General features: G+C 46.8%; 1 protein-coding gene across 1 annotated transcript; it reads right to left on the minus strand.

Moving 5' to 3' along the window:
• Positions 1 to 3,349: 3,349 nt before the first annotated feature.
• SPRY4 (sprouty RTK signaling antagonist 4) lies at positions 3,350 to 18,327 on the minus strand. The gene is made up of 2 exons (XM_027718796.2): positions 18,179 to 18,327; positions 3,350 to 7,835 (listed from the first exon to the last, which is right to left on the minus strand). Exon 2 carries the CDS (start codon positions 7,787 to 7,789, stop codon positions 6,896 to 6,898), a length of 894 nt encoding a protein of 297 aa, XP_027574597.1. The 5' UTR covers positions 7,790 to 7,835; positions 18,179 to 18,327; the 3' UTR covers positions 3,350 to 6,895.
• Between the last annotated feature and the right edge of the window lie 3,361 nt (positions 18,328 to 21,688).

Consider the following 21,688-nt stretch of genomic DNA (forward strand, 5'->3'; position numbering starts at 1 on the left):
TCCTGTTTTAGCCATCATCACCACACTCAGACACCACTAATCCCAGTAAGAGAAACTATTTATTACTGGGAAAGGGGCTCTGTAAGTACCTGGGAGGTGGTACTTGTGCAGGAGCAGTGCAACCTTCCTGTGCCACAGCAGCACCTTGCCACACTCACCCCAGCATCACCCCTGGAAATTCAAGAAATGAAAGCCCCTGGATCAGCAGCATGATCATGGATACAGATCTGCTGAGTTTTAATAACCTTTTTTTTTTTTTTTTTTGTTAAAGACAGAGCAGACCTTGAATCCCTTACCTACTTTCCATGTAAACAGCAGAGGTGCTAGCTAAGGGGAACAGCACCAAATAATCCCACTCTGGCTCTGTTTGTGCACCTGTGCACATGGTGGGAAAGCATTTATGTAACTGCAAAGAGTTAAAAAAAATTCCTTTACTGGAGCAGCTTGGGCAGGTTGGTGTTATGGGCTTTGATGAGCCATATGTGGGGCATGTGTTGTGCCTTGGTCCAGGGTTGAGAGCCAATGGTGCCATGCACATGGCCTGGGGGGTCCCATCCTACTGAGTCCTTCTTCAGGGTGCTGAGCTCACCCTGAGCTGCCAGAGCCCCAGCTTTTGAGTTGAGCATCACTGCCTGCTGCCGTTACTGCCTTTCCCTGGCTCATGTCATGTCTATTGTTCCGCTTGCTCTTGCAGAGGCGTCTCACTAGGGAAGAATGTGTCCTGCTCTCTGGCCAAAACACCCACCTCGGAGCTGTCAGGGAAGGACAAATTAGGTTTTATTTTATTTTAATTGGTTTAAAATTTATTTTTCATGTGAAGCCATATTATCACAGTGTTTGCCTTCGAGGGTGGATGCAACTTCTGCCCAGTGTTGCTTGTTTGCTCTCCCCATGTCCTCCTCCAGCTGCTGGCAGCACCGGCAAATCTCACATCTCATCAAGGGTGTTTCTTAAACCCTTGGGAAAATCTCAACATGTTTATTAAGTACATATTTGAGCAAAATAATTTTAAAAGAAACTTCAGAATTAGGTTTTCATCTCATTTCATAGACTCACAGAGTGGTTTGAGTTGGAAGGGACTTTGAAGCTCATCTCGTTCCAACCCCCTGCCATGGGCATGGATGCCACCCGCTAGATCAGGTCACTCATTTCTATAAGTTTCAGCCTATTATCTCAGAATTAACACGCTGCTTAAAGGGTATTTTTGAGGTTTGGATTCCCTAGAAATTCCCTCTTAGGTCTGATATCCAAGAGCTGAGGTTACTTTGGAACTTGGGAAGTTTGTTGTACTCTTAGCATCTCTTTGGTATCCTATAACCTGTGCTTGTGATGTTAGAGTTGGTTTCCTTTGATGGTCAATTATTGAAAATGTTGTTAAAGAGGTTTAAAAAAAGGCTAATAATTCTGATTGATTGAAAAAATATTACTTTAACATCTACTAGTGAAATGAACCAGAGTGCTCTGGTTCACTTCCAGCAGAGAGACGTTGATATTTTTAAAGCTTTATGTGCAAGACATCACTCAGTGTTGCCAAACTCTGATTTAAATTTATACATCCTGGCTCAGCTTGCTTCTTAAAAAAAAGAAAAAGAAAATCACCACCAGCATAACAAATTCAGTATCTTTTCCTTACTGAAAATTTTTTGGCATCGGACGTCGTGATCTGCACAGTGTAGTTATTGTCTCTTTATCTGATCCAGTGACTAACTCGACATTATTGTTTCAATAATATTATTTCAGGCCAGGTAACATGCTCAGGTTACCTCTGTGATGACACAAAGTATGGCACCGCTTCCAGTGAGTCACAGCTCCACAGTGCGTGCAAATAAATAACAGGAATGGTGAAAAATAACCCGGATCCTTTATTTTTAGCAGCCTAATGTGATACTGGTGACACACGAGGCAGCAGATGAAGGCAGAGGGGAAGGAAGGGTGGTGGGTGCTGGTGGGTGGGAGCCCCAGGATGTGGCTCAAGGGCTGGGCAGGGTGAGCAGAAACCCAGAGAGCTGGACCTTGCCAGCTTCTTACCCTTTTCAAGGAGGTGAGAGAGTTTTGGCTGCTCTGGTGTGTGGGGTCTCAGAGGGACCTTGGGGTGGGCTGGCCAGGGTTAGAGGACGCTCTGCATCCAGCCAGGGCCTCGGTGGTGCCTGTTCTGGTGTCGGCAGCACAGCCTCACCAGGGTAAATCATGCTGTAGGAGCAGCTCCAACTTCTTATCTCTCCAATAACTGTGGAGGAAACCATTCCCCACTCTTTGGTGAGGTGCCTGTGAGTGGCCATTCATGTTCACAGTGTCCTTGGTGTGCTGTGTGCTCGGTCTGGCGACTGTGTCCTGCTCTGTGCTGTTGGTAAACGGGGTTGGGGTTCACACCCTGCTGCCCCTTGCCCTCCCCCAGAGGAATTTGGATCATGGCTGTGTCTGCAGAGAGCCAACACTGGTGTCAGCACAGGGAGAGTTTCTGACGACTTGGGGAACTGAGGAGGGGTTCAGTCCCCTCCTGCTCCCTGTGTGCAGGGACACCCCTCATGAGGGGTGGCAGGGGTGGGTGGGGATATGCTGCTGTGGGATGTGGAGCCCTGTGCAGGCAGCCCAAACGTGTGTAAAGCCTGGAGTTCCCCTCGTGTCCTGGAGACTCATAAATGGTGGAAATCATACCTGTAGGAAGCCACTACTTGTGTTAACACCTGTATGAGCACAGGAGAAGGCAGTGTGGGGGAAAGAGCTCTCTCAGCCTTCCCCTGACCTCCATCCCATCCCGCTTGCTCACCCTGTGGGGGTGGTAGTGGTGTTGGAGCAGACCCCATTGCCAAATGCTCTGTGTACAAATAGCACAGGCTCTGCTCCTGGAAAGGAGAAGCAGGAGAGCAGGCAGTGGGTCTGAAATGTTAAGGGAGGCTCTGTGGGATGGGGGTTGGCAAAATCCCTCTGTGTGGTGGGGGCTGCTGACTTTGGAGTTGGTTTTCTTTAATGTCAGCCCAAATTTTCACACTGAGGGTTGAGCTTTAGCCCTGTGGAAGAAGTAGCCTGACTTCCAGGCAAGTCTTTCTGACATATTTAAGAGGTGGAGGGAAGGAAGGAATTATTCCTACAAGTGGACAGAGAAGGATATTTCACCTCACTGAGGAGCTGGCTCTTCCCATTGCAGGTGATTTGTGGGATAATTGGAGGATGAGACCCTGACATGCCAGGTCGTGGGGCAGAGCAAGCCCAGCATCACCCTCAGTTCCTTGGCAAGTCTGGAGAACATCAAATAACCAATTCTGGGCTACTCTTAGTTTGTATTTTTAGAATAATTGCTATAAACATTCTTTGGGATTTTTTTTTTTTAAAGAACCACAACAGCCATTTATATATTTAACAATATATATTTATATATATATATAATTTCTAGATCAGTACATTCATCAGTACTTGTTTTTCTTCACAAACAGAAGAACTCTTACAATAGTAGACTTTCTAAAATAAATACTATTAAAATAGAGCTTCAAAATAAATATTCTATACAAAGAAAAACCTTCTGTGGTAACGTTTCAGGGTGTACATGTGGTGGGGTGGTAAGAGGAGAAGGGGGAAACATTTCTCAGCGTGTCTGAGCGTGGGAGGGGAAGGGAATACCCAGTGCTGAGGAAGGGTGAGGGCTCATCTGGGTGGCAAAGCTGGTGCCTGGGGAGCCACAAATTTGGTGAGTGCTCCTTGTGCCCAGTGGGTGCAGTGAGGGTGTATTTGTCTGTTGAAACTGCTCTGCTGGTGCTGAGCTCCAGCTGGGGCTGTGGTGTGGCATTGCCAGCACCGTCAGGTCACCCCTTCTTGCTTTCTGGGCTGTTGTGTGCGGGCAGAGGACAAACCCTGGCATGAACCTGCTGCAGCAATTAGCAGTGCTGCAGTAATTAGCAGTGCAGGCACCCTGCCATCCCCCTCCTCCTCCAGCACTGCGCTGCGGTGCCACGGCACCTGTCCCGGGGAAAACCTGCCCTCCCCTCCACTCTTGCCTTTATGGTCACCCCACCACAGTGATGTGGCTGGAGAGCCAACATCACTCCCGAGGTTTGTGCTGATTAGCAGCTGTCCCTCTGTTAGTGGGGGGACCCAGCTCGTGGGAGGGTGGCAGAGCTGCCACACTGCGTTCGCACCGGGGTGAGGTGAAAGGGCACCGTGACCAAAGGACATCTCAGGGGTGGCAGGAGACCCAAGTACCTTCAAAGGGGATGGGGGAATGGAGGTGTTGGGTTGGGGAAAGAGAGGGGAATATAAGGACATTATTGACAGGAGCTGTACCCTCCGCACCCTCCGCCAGTGCTGCCGGCAGAGCCCCAGTTGTGGCCGAGCCTGCCCCTTTCCAAGTGCTCCACACAGGGCTCAGCACCTTCTTGCCACCCCTTGGGCTGGGAGCTGATGGAGCAGAGTCTGATGGCTGTGCCAGGAGCTGAGGAGAAGAGGGAGGGTCGCTCTGCTACATTGACCACTGCTCTAACACATCCACTAACGCTTTACAGCCTTCCAGCATGGGATCAGCTAACAGGGTTTATATATTAAAACAAACCAACAGAGAAATAGTTTACAGCTATGTACAATGAAAGGAAATCCATCTGGGATTGCTGGGTGTATGTACATGAGTGTAGATTGGCACAGTGGCAACCACTCCAGCGTTGTCTTTGCTCACAAGGACCATGCAGCCAAGCCATGGGCTTTGCTAGTGCAGATTTTCAGCACAAATCCCCCAGGAACAGCCAGGGACAGAGGGTCAAAAAAGCAAAACAACTTTGGGTGGAGGCCATTTGGACATGTGTGGTCCCAACAGAGGAGGGCAGCAGGTAAATACCTCTTCTGCTGTGTTTTCTAGTCTGTTTGCATCTTAGGAAAATGATTTCTCTTATTAAATACAATACCTTATACATTCAACCAACAGTTCAGCTAGTTTGGGGTTGGTTTTCCTGTTATCTTTTCCCCTTCAATTTGTGCAAGATAATAAACACAGCTCTGGATCCCCACCTGCTTCCTGGTGTCCCCATACAGCTAACATGAGGCTAAATTATAGGAACTGTTATCTGGGAACAGACATCATATCCCTTTTTCTATGATTTATCATGTACAAGCTAACAAATGTTATAAATATAGAAAGTTTGTTGGGTTTTTTCCCAAATCTCCCCTTCAATAAATATCTACAATTAAACTTAACTAAACCCCAAGTCATCCAGGTGAGCTGAAAACCAAAGACACCAGAGTCCCACCAGTGCACTCCTGCCAACCCCTCACAGTGGCTGTATGGCAACCAAGCCAACGGGATTCCTGGAAATGCTACATGAGCTCTGCCTATTGCTTATCTAATTAGAGATGACATTTCACTGTCACTGCTGTGCATTTACTGAGGAAATCTCCTCTAATTAAGAACGCAAAAAAAGACTAGATCAGTTTTCTGCATGCAACAAGTACCTACCTACTCATTAGAGTGTTGCACGTTTGGACAAAGATTTTTTGTTTAGCACCTTGTAGTTGTCAAGAGAGAGGGGTTATGGCATCCTTGGGAGGGGGTTGCTGCATCCTAAGAGAAGGTAGAACCAGCGTAGGATGAGTGCATGGACACAGCCAATGATATTTGTCTGCTGAAAACCATGGGCACATTTGTTAACTTTGCTCTCTTCCCTCCCCTGGCTTTCCCTAGGGTGTGTTAACACTAAAATAAACATTAAAAGCATTCTTTACATTTAAAAAGACACTTTTGTACAGAGGAGGCAAAAGTCCAACAGCAGCAATAGGGATGGGGGAATGGGCTGTACTTCAAGCAAATGCCATTCATCCCTAAGACAAAACCAAATAAAAATCTTAATATTTAATGAGCAAAGAAGAGCTTGTTCCAGGAGAGGAGGTACTGGATTGAAATCCCTAGAAAAATACACCTATGTGCACTGTACACTTCGGGTTTTGTGATTTCTTACCAGAGCTTAAGAGATTTAGAGAAACAAACACTGACCATCTTTGCTCTGTGGTGTGAGTTAAGATCCCCTTTGCTCCAGCATCGGGGAAACGAGCGCACACCTCGGAGAAATGGGATTTGGCAAACATCCTCCTGGAGCGGGTCTGTACTGTTGATGGAAAATTCATATTCCATTGAGTGAAACCTGATGCTATAGATCAGCTTACAGGCAGGAGGACCTGATGTTGATACAACTGCCTGAACACATCCTGCTGCTATTCCTCCCAGGAGGGAGCAGATCTGCTACCATCTTGCTTTAAAGAGAGGGTCCAAATCAACGTGGCCAGGTGGGATATGCCTAAAGGGTAAAAGACCTTTCAACAAACAAAATGTATCTTCACTTCTGGTTCAAAAAACCTTTGAGGGACACAGAAACCTTTTGAGAAACACGTACTGTGTGTGCAACCAGCCCTTCCAGTGGTGTGCAGGAGGGGAAGGAAAGCGGAGGGAGTTACCCCGTCACCTTCAACAGGCTGCTGGTAGCAAGTTGGAGTTTGGAAGGAAAGCGGAAACAAGAAGCCCGCCCTGAATATGAATCCAAAGCAGCTTTCTGCAGCTGGGAATGGGTATTGCTTGTGCGGCCGTGCCTGCCAAGCGAGCAGTTAATGGTTCCTGCGGTGCACAGGCACCGTGAGCAGCCGTCCGTCCAAACCGGGAGATTTTAAGCAGCTGTACTTCATGATGTACGTAGGTTTTCAGCCTTCACTCTGCATTATTAACATTCCTCCTTTGGCCCCATCTATTTAAATTGTGACCAGTTCCAGAAACCCTGAATAACCCAAAGTGCTTCAGTTCGTGGAAATAGTTGCTTCTGCTTTCTCCAAAGGCGAGAGGCTAACATTCTCCTCAGAACACAGGTTATTAAAAAAACCAACACCACCTTGCTCCGTGGAGCCTCCTCCCACTCCCCATCCTCCCAAACTATCAAAAGGGCTTTTCTGGCCCTTTGCTCTCTGGCAATGCCTTGCAAATGACACTGTTTGTGTTTTTGCATCTGCATCCGGGCCGGCTCACTTGGTCGTAGCATCTCTGGGACAGCTTGACGCAGCCGGTGGCTGGCAGGTAGCAGAGCAAGCAGGGGAGCACCAGGGACAGGGCGCTCATGAAGGACCAGCGGGCACAGCAGTTTGAGTGGGAGCAGGAGCAGGGGTGGTCGGCGCAGGTGCCCTCGTCGTCCTCGTTGGTGCAGTGGTAGAAGACGCCCTTGACGAGACACATGCAGGTGGAGTAGTTCACCAGGTTCTGTGCTGAGCAGAGACACTCTTGGTTGCACACCCAGCACGACGGCAGAGTCCGGGGCAGCGCACACTCCTTGCACTTGCATTTCCCACAGGCTTCGCACAGCAGAAAGTGCTTGTCCAGTTCCTGAGACACGGGTCCCTTCAGGTCCAGGGGTTTGCAGTTAATCACCTTGGGCTGAATGCGAACTGCTCGGGGGGAGGACTGCTCTGCCACAGGCACTGGGGCCATGTGGTCCAGGAGCCTTTGGTCTGAGGATGTGCTGCTGCTGCTGCTGATGGAGCTGGGGCGCCCGCTGAACGAAATCCAGGGATGGGTGACATCCTGCTCACAGCGCTGCAGGTGCTGGTTGGTCAAGACCGGTTCATGGGGGCCTCGAGGACGCTTTTGGGCTGCCAGGTGGGAGGCGGTGGGGTTGTCGGTGTAGTCGTTCTCGATGTGGGTTGTCTTCATCTGGTCGATCGGCAGGATGGTGAGCGGGTGCTGCAGCCGCCCATAGGGGATCCGACTGTCCAGCAGGGGCTGGACCATCACAGAGTTGGGGACGACGGTGATGTTGTGGGGGATCCGGGGCTCCATTGAGAAAGCAGTCTGGCTACTGGTGAAAAATCTGTGCTTAAGTATCCTGGGGGAAGGAAAGGAGAAAGAAAAGGGGTGGGGAGAGAGAAGGAGCACATGGTTATTGAGGTATCCTGCAAGCCCAGCCCAACAGGGATCTTCACTGAGACTGGTTGTTATGTAGAAGGTCTTACAAGGTAAACTTGAGTCCAAGGGAGTCAGAACACTTGCCCAGGTATAAAATGCATCCCTCTTCCTTTGCTACTGTGTTTCTCTCCCTAACCTTGGCTTCTGGTCCTGGGAGGGTTGCAGTCACAGCAGGCTCCTGAACTGCCCACTCAGGGGTTTTGCTGAGGCAAAGCACATCTCAGGGCTACTGGTGTATATACACATGTGGATTTGCCAGCAAACTCCCTGAAATGACTTATCTAAGCTTTGGGGGGTTTTCCCAGTTGACCCTGATCCCTAAAAAGGATCCTTGCATCCCTGATGCAAGATTGTGGCTTGCAAGAGCATTGGCGTGGTACAAAGGTGCTTCGGAGCGTGGGGCTGAACACCTGTCCCTGCTAACCCAGAATCTGCCTGTGGGAGGATGACTTGGTTTTGGTAAGGAAGTGTCCCATCTCCATTGGGAGCTGCTGATTCCAAAGGCTGCTTCATCTCTCCTGCGGGAGGTGGAAGCGCTTGCTCAGCGTCTTGTCCGGTGGCAAACCACGGTGGGAGCCAATGGTGCAGCACCCAGAAGAGCACCCACACGGGTCTGGCTTGATCCATCACCTCACACAGGTAATGAGACACTCTTCTTCAGCCCACTAAGTGCACTAATATTTAGCTGAAGTGCTGTTTACCAGCTGTTCTGGCTGAGCCGTCTATTGCCGCAGTTTCTAATTTCATTGAAAGAGTGCAATTTATCCTGGAGTCGATCCAAAGATTCAGCAGCGGCGTAGGACAAGAAACCACAGGAAGTAACTAAACTTAAATCAAAGAACGGAAACGACTCGGTTCAAATTTAGAAAGTGCACATTGTTTTCTAGTAGATGTGCCATTTCCTCACGGGGTGACCTTTATTCATAAATAATATAATGCTGGAGATCAGTTGAAAGAAGGGGTGAGTAAAGCTTCAGAGCAAGTCACAGGAGGGGAAAAGCTGCTGGTATCAAGAAAAAGGGAGTAGTGAACAGCTTAAGGCATTGCCAGTTGTTTGTGTTCAACAAATTAACCTTCTCCAACAGCGTGAAAGATTTGGACTTGGCAGTGCTGGGTTAACAGCTGGACTCAATGATCCTAAAGGTCTTTTCCAACTGAAATGATTCTGTGATTTTAATATCACGGCAATCTGAAAAAATATCAGGAAAAAATTGCATCCAACTACAAGTTATACACGAGAAGTGTGTGTGTGTGAGTAAACGTGTGCACTTCTGCAAGAGGACGTCCCCCCTAAAATTAACACAACACTTCAAAAATTGGAGTGTGAACTAATTCTGCATTTTTGCAAGGAGGAAGGGAGGCGCTTTTTTTACCCACTGAAAAATGCTACGAGGGTCCGCGGTTATATTTGCAAATCCTTGCTTTGATGGATCACTTGGCGTTTGGGGTTGAAAATGTGCTGCTTCTCCCGGGATCAATAGGAGGGAGGGAGGGCTGACGCCGGATGGGCCGGAGCGTGGGCAGGACGGCACATGCCTCCTGGGGATGCCGGCACCGCGTCCGGCCTGCCGCGCTCCTTTTGTCCGCTGCACAAGACCAGCAGGAAGAAGCGCTTTATCGAGCGGTAACGATGATTATTGTCATGCAGCCCTTATGCTGTTTCTCTTCCCCCAGTTAAAATTCTCTGCTGGGTCTTAGCCATTCATTTGAAATTTTTTTTTTTGTATTTCATTATTCATGGCTCGTTGACATCCTGACTGGAGGAACAAGAGAGTTTTTAAAGCATCTATTCCTAGTTACTGTATGTAAAAAAACAAAAGCAAGCAATGATTCTGACAACTATGGGACACGCAGAGGGAAAAGAATTTGATTTTCTTTTGTGCATCAAAATCCAGTGTCATGATCTAAAAAGTATTTGCTGCAAGTCAGAGTTTAGCAAAATCGTTCTGTATCAGTTACATTTGCAGAGATATTTTGATTTCACAGGTTTTTTGGGGGTTGTTTTTTTTTTTAAGGAGAAAGATGCAGCTGTTTTGGCTGCCAAGAGTAAGTGCAGCAGAGCTGATCTTAGATGGAAGGTAGCTGGAGGAAATGGTGGCTCACTGCACAGTGTTACCAGCCTGTCTGATCCTTCACGTCCCTGCCAGCACTGCCTTCGTGGCCTCTCCAGAATTTTTAAATCACCTCTAGCATAGGGCTCTATGTGCTCACTTCCACTTGTTACCAACTCTCTGGAATCTGCTCCACTCACCAGGTTTCAACTGTATCCATGGAGCATCATTTATTTTAAGGTGCCCTATGTGACAGCACACAGAAGAGAGCTGCTCTGCCCAGGCAGTGACCTGGTTGTCCCCAGGACAGCACCTCTGTCCCAGGGTGGCACATTAAGGGTGTTCAGCATTGCTGTGGGGAGTCCTTTGCCCTGGTATGGGAGAGCAACACCCTTGGAGTTGGAATTTAGGCTTTAGATTAACCCTATAGTCACTCAGTCTGCGATGGTCCAGAGCCAGCAATGCCATCACATGGAAGTCATGTCCCTCTCCATTAATTTGGAGAGGGATTATAGCCACAGGCACTCTTAAAACACCCAACCCCCAGCACACAGACATGGCCATATGCAGGCAGACGTTAAAGATGGCTTATCTGAGACAATGCTAATCAAGATTTCAGAGTTAATTACCACAGAAAGGAGAGGGACCCTGCACTAAACACCGCACTTGAGGATAGTTAATGTTAGAAGTTATTAATCAACTTATTTCAATATAAACCAGTTTCAAATTGTCTTTTTACCAGGCAAACTATTTCTGAAGGGCAAGGGAAGCCTGACACTGTGAACTCAAAGACCCTGCAGGTGTCTGGGCACAGGGGCGACTTGGATAAAAACCTCTGGCATGAAGACAGACAAATAAGATCCAAGTCTCCCAATTCCCAGAGCCTTGCTCTGGACACAATGTCTCTCTGGCTGAAGATTGCCTTAAAACACCACAGATAGGCACCCTACTAGTTTTTGGTGCTTGGACACATGGTCCTTCAACTTCTGCCCTGCCCTCTTGTTCCTGTGTGGAGGGTTTCCACAGTTAAATGCTCTCCCCTTTCAAGCTACTCTTAACAGACAAATATTTCTGATGTTTATGGAATTTTCTAAAGACCATGACTATGTTGCTGCTGCTGGTCTTGTCACCAGAAATTCCAACAGTGCAGTGAGATCACTGGTGACAGATCCAGATCAAACACCTCGAGTGCTGAACTCGAGAGTGAGCTGAGTGGTGTTCATCCTGCAAGGAGGCTCTTCTCCCCTGGGATCTGCCCAGATGACAACAATGGCAAAATGTTATGGTGTGGTTGCTTCAGTTTTTTGTCTGTGTGTGTCCACTGGCACATGCCATGAGCACACCTTTCCATCAGCTGTTTGTGCTTTAAGCCTTATATCTGCATCCCACAAAAGGAAAGATTTCAGCAAAGGGCACTGGGCACACAGCGTTCCATCTCTCATGGCAAAGGAGGAATCCAGTCAGGTTAAGGATTTGTGCTGGAGCAGAAGGAAATCAAGAAGCCAGACAATTCCTGTGGAGTCTCACAGGCTGCGATGTGCCTGCCTGGATACCTGCATGGGCCCTGGTGACTGCTGCGGACAATCCTCCAAGACATCATAACTTGACCTTTTCTGGTTGTTGTACATCCAGAAGCAAGACACCACTCCCCTCACCTCCACACCAGGAATGACTGTGCATGTGGGGTGTTTGCCAGCAAGGACAAGGTTGCCTTGAGCAGCAACACTGGTAATGTTTGGGATGACCTGGCAGAACTTTAGACCTTGAAAAAGGGCAAGAGCTGAAGGGGCATGATTTTGAGGCTTCTTGCTCTGAAGGCAGTTGAGCAAGGAGGGGGTTCAGAGTGGTCAGTGGTGTCTTGTAGTTGCTGTTGTTATGTCAGATGTTGGAGTGACCTAATTGAGCATCTGGCTGGAGCTGGTGTGTGGAGCATCCCCGGGTAGATGTGGTGACAAACATGAGCCACTTGGTTTGGGAGGGAAGAAAGAACAGGCTGGGCTGTCCATCTCCCTCTCTCTTCAACTAGAGTGCCTGAATCTGGCTGTGGAGCCAGCCTGGCTCACAAAGACAGGGACAGTTACTAGAGATGAACTGCCAATGTCAAACCCCCCAGGGAAGAACATTTCTGCTGGGGGGGCTCATTGGCTGTGCTAAGAAAGGACTGAAGTTCATGATGGCAAGGGCAGCTGGGTATTGCTTGCAGATATTGAATTCGTTGCTCAGATTGAATAGATTTAATATAACAAGATGTGTCATCTACAGAGAATTGCGGATAAAAAAGAAAGAGAAGGGATAGTAAAATAGAATAGGAGATGTAAGATACTTAAGCACCATAACTTAGGAAAAGCTATGAAACTTTATGCAGTGCCTTTGTCGTCCACTGCACTAGACCAGCCTGACTGTAAACTGTATTTCAATTGAGAAAAAAAGCCACACTGAATACAAAATTAATTAATTTTTCATCATTGGTAATTACAGATATAGCATTAACACAGGCATGAATTCACTGGTTGCAATTGTACAGGTAGTGTTCTTAAAGTAGACAATAGGAATTAAAATTCAAGAGTATGTTCTTACATTGGTAATTTTTCATTCTTTATAGGTTAATGAAACAATGAATTTCTTTTCAAAGCAGACATGTCAACAAACTCCCATGCAGAGAGAAATTTCCCTTCCGCCATGCCATCCAGGGACTCACCACATACAATTTTCAAGTCAAAATATACTTCCTTCTAAGGGAGTAAAATTGGACTCAAAAGTCAAGTTCGTACACGTGCTGCAGTGTTTGTTTCATCACTTCATCAAGATATTGCCAATTTAAAATTACTGTTGTACTGGGTAATTACAAGTCCTAAAGTTGTAGGAAAGCAACTGTTATTGTAAAGTGTTTTGGTATTATTTTAGACTTGAAAGTTTTGTAAGATTCTTTAATCACATGAAATTAAAACAAAAGGCATCTTATATTTTAATAGGTTTTCAGACTTGCCTACATAATTTTAGAGAAAGCTACATCCTTGTAGGCAATTCCATGAGAAGTCATATAAACCCCTGGGAAAGTTTGTTCTCATTAATGTCTTCAGAACAATTTTTGAAGCAATAAGGTTCTAACATCTTTATTTTCAAAGTAGAGTTGCACAACACATCTTCCAATTACTGAAAAACAAAATGGATCTTGACGTAAAAATCCAGTGAGTGCAGAAATGTATAACGTTTATAATTGTCTCAGTTACCCATTAGTTAATTTCATTAAGTTCTTTCTCACGTGTTTAACAACATTCCAGATGTTTGTGGTAACAAAAGAATCATGAGAATAATGGACTCGAGTCCAGAGATGGGTCCCATGTGGAAGCAATCCTGGACAACCTGGCTGCTGTGACTGATACCTCCTCAGTGCCCACAGTGAAGTCAACAGGAAAATGGGAAAATGTGCTTCCACAACCACCTCCTCTCCACCAGGCACAATGCACCACAGTTTTACCCAACCCACTTTTGTTAAAGATGTGGAGAATTTCAATGCGGGTTGCTGACATAAAAATGTCTAAAGTGAACCTTAAATGTCATAGAAAAAAACCCCAAAAGCCCCAAATGTGCAGCTTGGTGTGTGTTTGCTGAGAGAGAGACCACCAGTACGGTCAGGGAAGTGATGCAGCCACCAAAAACCCCTTCTGTCCCTAGTAATATGTGAGCACCAGATTAGGGGCCACTTTATCTCTTTCTAATTAATTACACCTTAATTACACCTCGTAAGCATCCTTTCTGCTATGTCTGAACAGCACCAGTGGCAGGGAAGAGGTGTTTGCCTCAGCAAACCACGATTTCTCCTGGGGTTGCTGGTGCTGAATTGTCCTCTCCATGTCCTGTAACATCACTACTGGCTCCTTTCTTGAGCTTGGACCTGTGCCCTGTAACATCAGGGAGCTGCTGAACCTGCTGGTGTGCCATGCTGCCCTTTGCCAGGGCAGTGGTGGCCAGTTTATATATATTATAAATTATAATGGTTATAACGGTGCTGGGGAGATGGAGAGTAGTGGTGTGCAACAAGCCACCTTCTTAACATAGAATCCTTAGGGTTGGAAAAGACCTTTGAGATCCTCAAGTCCAACATACCATAAGCAGAGTAAAGCAAAACTGAGTTTTCAATAAGAATTTTCCATTACAGGTTTCCAAGAATTTTCCAACTATTGAAGAATCACAAGCTTTTGTGAAGAAGGGACAGAAAAGTTACTGTGGATTGATGAAAGGCTGAGCCCTGCCCGATGGAGCCCTGCACTGGGATGGTGGTAAGACATCAGCTGCTCATTTAGGGATCTGCTGTGGGTCAGTGATGGTGGGTCAGACCACAGAGCTCTGAGTCTTGGTACCTAACAGTCAGATATCCCACCTCCTCTTGGTTACTATGATACTAGACCTGTATTAGATCAGATATCAGGAAGAAATTCTTCCTTGTGAGGGGGCTGAGGCACAGGTTGCCCAGGGCAGCTGTAGCTGCCTTATCCCTGGAAGTGTTCAAGGTCAGGTTGGATGGGCTTGGAGCAACCTGGTCTAGTGGAAAGTGTCCCTGCCCCGGGCAGGGGGGTGGAACTTGATGAGCTTTAAGGTCTCTCCCAACACAAACCATTCTATGATTCTTTTATCAATGAAAAAGCTGGATTACAGTCTCTGGAAGAGGCATTACAGTCATCTCATTAACATACAGGCAGCAATAGCTGCAGTAAATGTACTGCAGAAATCCATCTATTTTCTCTTTGTATGGGACACACAAATTTCTGAAACAATAGTGCCACAGGAAGAAAACAAGAAAAGCAATAGAATATCTAGTCTTAATAGAAGAAATTAGCATAATTGAAAACAATATACTTTGAAGAAGTATAATTCCAAGGGCAGGCATATATATTTCAAGGTCTGTGCAAGTCAAGACAGTTTAGAATTGATGGTAACCAGTGCAAAACCAGAATGATCACGACTAGTCTCTCTCCTCCAGTGATTTGGTTAAAAATCTTCTCTAGAACCTTGGTCACAGCTGCACCTGAGCTTTGGGAAGTGCACAAATCCCTTTGCTGGCTCTGCACAGTGCTTGGAGGTCAGGACCCAGCAGCGGTCCACAGCTCCTCCCTACAGCTGTTTGGAAATGAGGGAATAGCCAGGATGGGCACTGGAAATGAAGCCAGGGTGTCTGGTATCAGGGCAATCCTTGCTGTCAAAAATTACCAGCAAGGGGGAAGATCCACAGGGCTTTGGAGAGTGGATGCACCAAGTAGGGCAGCTGGGGCTGGAGCTGGGGCAGAGCTTGGACTGGGCAGGATGGTGAGGGACAGTGAGCTGAGGGACAGGGCTCACTCCCACCCAAGTGATCAATAATGGATTTGTTTCCTGAGGCCCAGCAGAGGAAGAGCTGGTGATAAGGGAGCAAATTCTATGATTGCCTTTGTTTGGAATTAGGGACATCCTCTTGTGACAAGGGACACGCTGCTCCTGATGCAAGTCAAAGGCTTCAATAAAAGCTTTTATTGAGGGAGACAACACTTGGAGTTAAAGGAGACCTTGCAGCAAGCACATGTTTTTAATGTGGGATTAAGAATAATTCATAAGGTTGGAGTTCATTAAGACTGAGTTAGGCTGTCTGGATTTTGAGTTGAACTGTAAAAGCTTTAAAAAAAAAAAAAAAAAAAAAAAAAAGCTTTTTTTCCTGTAAAGTGTGTATTAATATTAACAAAATATTGACATGCATTCTTTTTGTTCCCCTCCTTAGCAGCCTTATCTAGCTAGGGCCAGCTAGAATTTTCTCTACAAGTAATAAGGGGAAAAAAAAAAATTAGAAAGCTTATTAGGGAAACCTGCCATTTTTAAAACGAGACACTAAATTCTTGCCAGAGCATGGAAATTCAGAAGCTGGGAAATGAGACCTGTAGACTTCCAAGAAGCTGTCTCTGTCCAGCTGAAATCTGTTCCTATGGTGCGAGTGAATAAAGCACATTTTGGCCCACTAACGTTCAGATCTCTGGGCACTCAAGTTCCTTAGTCAAAGCTTTTTATTGGATAAGAACATTTCTTTTAAGGTCAGAAAATTAAGTTCAGATATGATGCATTAAGCTAATAGTACTAAATGATAACCATATTATTTGGATTTTGTATTTCCTTAAGGAAATATGTTGTATTGCATTTAAAAGGGATAAAACCCAAACATTTGTGCAACTGTTTGCCTATAAAAAGGCAGTTTTTAGTACTGGGCTGAATTTGAAAAGTTGTATGGCAATATGACTAATGAGTTTTTTGCTTTTACGGTTAGTTGTTTTTTTTTTTCCCAAAACTGTCAGAACTGCAAATTAATTATTACTGTAGTGTTGCAAGGGTTGTGCATTTGATTTCACCAGGATTTTTTTTTTTGGCCGGGGGGGAGGGGATGGGAATTGCTCTTTGAGGTGTTGCATTTCCCAGTGTGATTTGGGAATTAGTCATGATTCCAGGAAAACAGCTTTTGTTTTGCTGTTTCGGGAGGAGAGCAAATAATTTCTCCCCTGCACATACCTCATGGAGAATTTCAAAAGGACTGCAGTATTCAGAAATGGTCCTTTTAATTTTATAATCCCAATACAGAGTCCCTTCCAGCAACAGAAAACACAGTAGCCCATGGAAAACGGCACATTTATCAACGAGACATCCCCAGTGGGGTTCCAATAACTGAGAACAACCCCTCCTCCTGCTATCATTCATTTTTATATGGAGAAAGGGGAAGCCAGTCCTCAGGATCATTGTGATTCCGTGCACAAATTGTAGCTTTATTCTTTAACCCAAAATAAAGGGAGAGAGGGGAAGCTTTAATATTGGGAAAGCTGGGGTTCTCTTTACCCAATTAAAGAGCAATTTCTCAGCTGATTCTTGCCATACTCTCCCCTTGGCATGGTATGGAAGAAGGAAGCAGCTGGAGAAGTTTTAAACAATCTAGAACATGCCTTTTCCACTCTGGATAATGCAGGGATGCTTTTCCTTTTCTCTTCCTTTCTCTCCTTCACCCTTTAAGGAAAAACTTTGGGCTATAAAAGATTTAAATCATGAAATCAGACCCTTGGTCACTCGAAGAAAAAGAGTGAAACCTTTCTCCCCATGATTAACACTGATATTCATTTGCACTTCCATTTCCAAGGTCTGCATTCCCAGTCCCGCTTTCCTCTAAGACCTTTGTGCCTTTTATATGCCCCTTTCTGTTTTTTCCATTCCCCTCCTGATAATGAATTTTCAGAACATGTCGTCTCTAGGCTTGTCTTTCTCCTGTGACGCCAGGACTGGTACCAGAAAATAAAATCCTGTCTTATCTTTGCTACGCAGTTGGTAGAGAAGAGCAGCCAGGACAGGTTTTTCCTCCACATATAGTATGTTTCATATATTATATGAAATTATTCCAGGTACACATTTTTATTACTCACCTAGCCTCTAAAATACATCACCCATCCTGATTTTAAACAAGTGTACAGCAAGACAGGGAAGACAACAGTGATGGAATAAGGCACTGAGGCCAAAAAAAGGAAAAAAGACTTGTATGAAATAAAATGCTGAAGAGCAAAGGTCATGCAGGAAAGGACTGACACACGAGTGGCTGATCTCTGAAGTGTCCTATTATGGAGACAGCTCAGAACTACTTGACACTAACAAGACAGGGCTTTGGAAAAGAGAGGAAATGCGTATAATCCATTTTCATATTCCATAGCAAGAAATATCCAATTCTGACCTGTCAGGCCAGGTGATCATGTATTTATGCTCCTTTTTGGGGAAGGAAGAAGGGATGAAGGACACCCCATCAGCAGAAAAAAGACCCTTATTCTGCTGTAAAACCCTGCAAACAAACCCGACACAAGTGTGGTGAAACCTGCCTGCCATATATGTACAGCAAATGCAGATGTTGATGGGAGAACGCAGAAAAGAGGTATAAATCAGAGACGCAGGGACACAAATGGAAATTCTGCAAGAAACAGGATATTTCTCCAGAATGCCAAGTCTCCTTTAGGTTGGGAAGCACCAGGCAGCTCTCCACTGTACATAATTATAGATAATCACTGTTAGAAAAGTCATAGCCAGAAACATGCTCATGATCAGTGATCTGTAAGGAGCAGCCAAACACATCTAGAACGAGCGCAGGATTTTCCCTCGGGGAGCCGGCTTGGCTTTTTCTACTTAAAACATTTTAACAATCGCTCGCAAGCGCCGATCTCGTACTTACTTTAAATAATTCAGCTAAGACCATCTCTCCATAGGCGAGTTAATCCCAAATGCGAGGCGGGCGAAGGGGGGCCGGACCCGGGAGAATCCTGGCAGGAGCGGCAGGGACCTGCGAGCGCGGCGCTGTCAGCGGCGGCCGCGGCGCTGCACCCGCCGCCTGCCTGGGAAAATGGCTAGTTTATGAATGGGAGGGCAGCGGCCGCTCCTGCGCACGCGCGGCCGCCCGACTCTATGAATGGGTGGGCACCGCGGCGGCACCGCGCATGCTCCGCTGCCTTTTATGAATGGGGGCTGGAGGGGAGCGCGGATGCGGCTCCCGAGGTTTTGTGGTTTTTTTTTTTCTTTCTTTTTTTTCCTTCCCCCCCCTGTTTTTTTTTTTTTTTTATGAATGAAGGGCAGCGGCAGCTGCGCATGCACCGCGCCCCCCGCCCGGGGCTGGAGGTAACGGCGGGGGTGGGGGGCACCGCGCTCCCTGCCGCCGGGGGGGTACCGCCGACACCCACCCCCCACCACCCTCTGGCCCTTTCCCGGGGAACAGCCGTGAGGGTGCCCCCGGCCCCTCGGGCACCCCCAGCCCCCTCAGCCGTCCTCCCGGCCGGCCACATCCCCGCCGGCAGCGGGGCGAGGGGCGGCAGCTCGGGCAGCGCTTCCCGGCGGGAGCCGGGGGTGTCCCGCGCTTGTGCTGCCGCGGGGGACAGGGACGCGTTGGGCTGGAGGATCTGGCGATCCCCGATTTAAGGGTGTGCGACCGTGAATGAGGATATGAGAATGATTCTCCCTTAGCGTTCGGCTTCGTTTCCCTGTTTGAGACCTGCGGTTCGTTCCTTTCACTGCAGCATCGTCACACACCCCGGTCCATCCCCTGTGCCTTGCGGCTTGTGGCAATACCTAGATGAAAATGCAAGCACGAACCCCAGCTGCGTGTTGTGTGTGCAACTTGTAGGTTTATTTTATGGCTCTTATCTCTTGAGAAGGAGAGGAGGGGGCTTAGAGCTGTGTAGGTTATGCAAAAGCATTGAGAGGGAGAATCTGTTTCATGGACGTGAGGCCATTTATGTGCCGTTCTCAGCTTTGCAATTTTGCCCAATGTTTAGCTTTTTGTACATCCTGTCGGACCTCACCCCAGCGCTCCGCAGGCTGTGGGAGGCAGGTCCTCGGGGCCAGATCTTCTAATGATCCTTAGCAAACCACTGCTATTCTGCTGCTCCATGTTGAGCTCCCCTGAAAACCCTGCCCGAGGCGTGTGCCGAGAGCTCCGAAATGTCTTTACGTGCTCCAGTTCCGTTCAGCAAAAGGAGATCTCAGTTCCCAGCTGGCGCGGAAGCAGCTGCAGGTGGGGCCTCGGGGCGTGCAGTCCCTCAGGATCCTCAGAGACAGGTTGCTTTACGCTGAAAATGCATTAATGATGCATTTTTAATATATTTGAAGAGTCATCTGCAGAGTACAAACCAAGACCCTGCTCATTTCCTGCCATATTTATGGCATGTATATTTGAAACCTTGCACAACGCTGAAAAAATACCTTTTATTTTTTTCGTTCTAACGTGAACAATGTATCTTACTGCAGGTACAAAACAAGGAAGATTTCTTTCTCCAAGAAAGATTTCTCCCTCTAAGAGTGTGTGCTTTAGGGCTGATCATTTAGTTACATGTGCGTTTGTCTCTGAGGGCAGAGATATTTCCAAGTGGAAGCCGTGTTATGGGTCATGGGCAAATACAATTTAACAAGGAAAGGACAGAAGATGGAGACTCTCTAAAGAACAGCTTTTCCAGAGGGGTACATAAAATGTTACTAGCCTTCAAATCCACTAGATGGGTAGAAAATAAAATAGAATGTGGTTGGTAAAAATGTTGCTTTGTTACTGGTTAAGTTCTTTGCTGGAAGGACAGCCAGGCATAGAAATTCGATGTCTGTGATTTTGGAAACTGGCAAATAAATAGATAATGGAAGAAAATACAGTTTAAAAAAAAGCTTATACAGAGAAAAAAATTAAAAAAATAACATCTCGCTATATTTAGTGCTGGAAACCAGCTCAAAGATGAGAGAATCGAATTCCTAAGCACAAAAAAAAAAAAAAAAAAAAAAATCTCTCATCCCATCGTTTTACACCATTGGCACAGGATAAATTCTGCACCTTGATTTGAGTGCTGCCAGCGTGCAGTAACATTGCAGCAGTGGGAGAGTCAAGCGTCTCTGAACCAAAGGCTTTTATCTCTGAATGCTGAGTTCTGTATTCCAGGGCCAGATGCACAATACACGGGGGGAAGTCCTTTGTTGCAGTACACTGAGCATCTCCCCACGAGACCCGGCCGCCTGCGCGGCGACGGCAAACGGCTCCGTGGCAGCAGGGAAGGCTGACGCTGTAATTACACAGCAGCTCCAGGCACAGCCCAGCCAGACCCTGCCCTCCTGACAGAAAATCCCAGCAATAAAACTGAAAAAAAGGAAATCAAAATTAGTATTCATGTGTGGAGGGGCGAGGAGGAAATGGGGTCTGGCTGTATGGTTCTAGGGAGAGAAAACTTGGAATATTGCTGGTATCACTGCAGCTTGATGGAACCTTTTTAAGCATAGAATTGTGAGATTGTAATTCTTGGAGTTAATTCACCTCTTCCCTCTCCCTCTATCCTTAACATACATTTAAAATATTTGATTAATTGTGCCCTATGGACAGAGGTTTTTCTTGCTAGATCTTACTCTGGTTGATACACTCAGGCTTTGGAATTGCATGTGGATTCCTCCAATTCCTGTTTGTACCAGCGGACTTGGATTTGGGTCTGGGTCAAGATTCTGAAGCTGAGCTGTGGGTCACTGAAGCAGAAGCCCAGCGTGAGGGTGGTGGATAATCTGCACTCTGGAGCCTCCTGGCTCCTCTGACTTCCCTCTGCAAACAGGAGGATCTGGAAATGCCTGAACTGCAGTGCTGGGAGGGCTGATGTCTCCCCACCTCTGCTGCACACCTGGTGCTCTGCTCTGCTTCCCAAATCTCCCCAGTTCTTCTGTGCCTGTAGGGAGGAGACTGTCCTTGTAACAAGGGTTCTGGGGCTGATAGAGTGCCAGGGAGGAGCACTGTGTTATCATTGTGGGATTCTGGAAGCTGAGGCTGTAAGAGGAATAAGACTTATCCTGGGACATGTAATATGCTTATACATGTTGGCAGTGCTCATGATACCAAACTCTGCACTCCTTTCTCATGCAGGAAATGAATTGCTCATTCATTTCATGCACATTTAAACCCTGAAATGGCTGTAGATTTTTTAACATGATTTCTTCCCTGGGATGAATTGTGGCACTGCCACACTTGCCTTGCCCCCTCTGAAGTTCTTTAATTTTGTTCTTGTATATCCATGGAAAAGCCCGAGTGGTCTGGGAGAGCTGGGTCTGTGTGAGAGCCTGGCAGTCACCGGCAGCCGGCTCCTGGGCTCCCTTCGGAGCAGCTCACGTTGGAACGTGGTTCTCCAGATCTGGCTGTGCGAGTGTGGGCTGGCAGAGCTCCAGGCAGGGCGTGTGT

The sequence above is a fragment of the Pipra filicauda genome, unplaced genomic scaffold (genome assembly GCF_003945595.2).
Source record: "Pipra filicauda isolate LSUMZ 115617 unplaced genomic scaffold, ASM394559v2 scaffold3_size10097308_pilon, whole genome shotgun sequence".
In the NCBI taxonomy this organism is placed as follows: Eukaryota; Metazoa; Chordata; class Aves; order Passeriformes; family Pipridae; genus Pipra; species Pipra filicauda.

What these genes read in the sequence shown, in the direction of transcription:
- SPRY4 (XM_027718796.2), bottom strand. Translation starts at nt 7,789, where the DNA reads ATGGAGCCCCGGATCCCCCACAACATCACCGTCGTCCCCAACTCTGTG.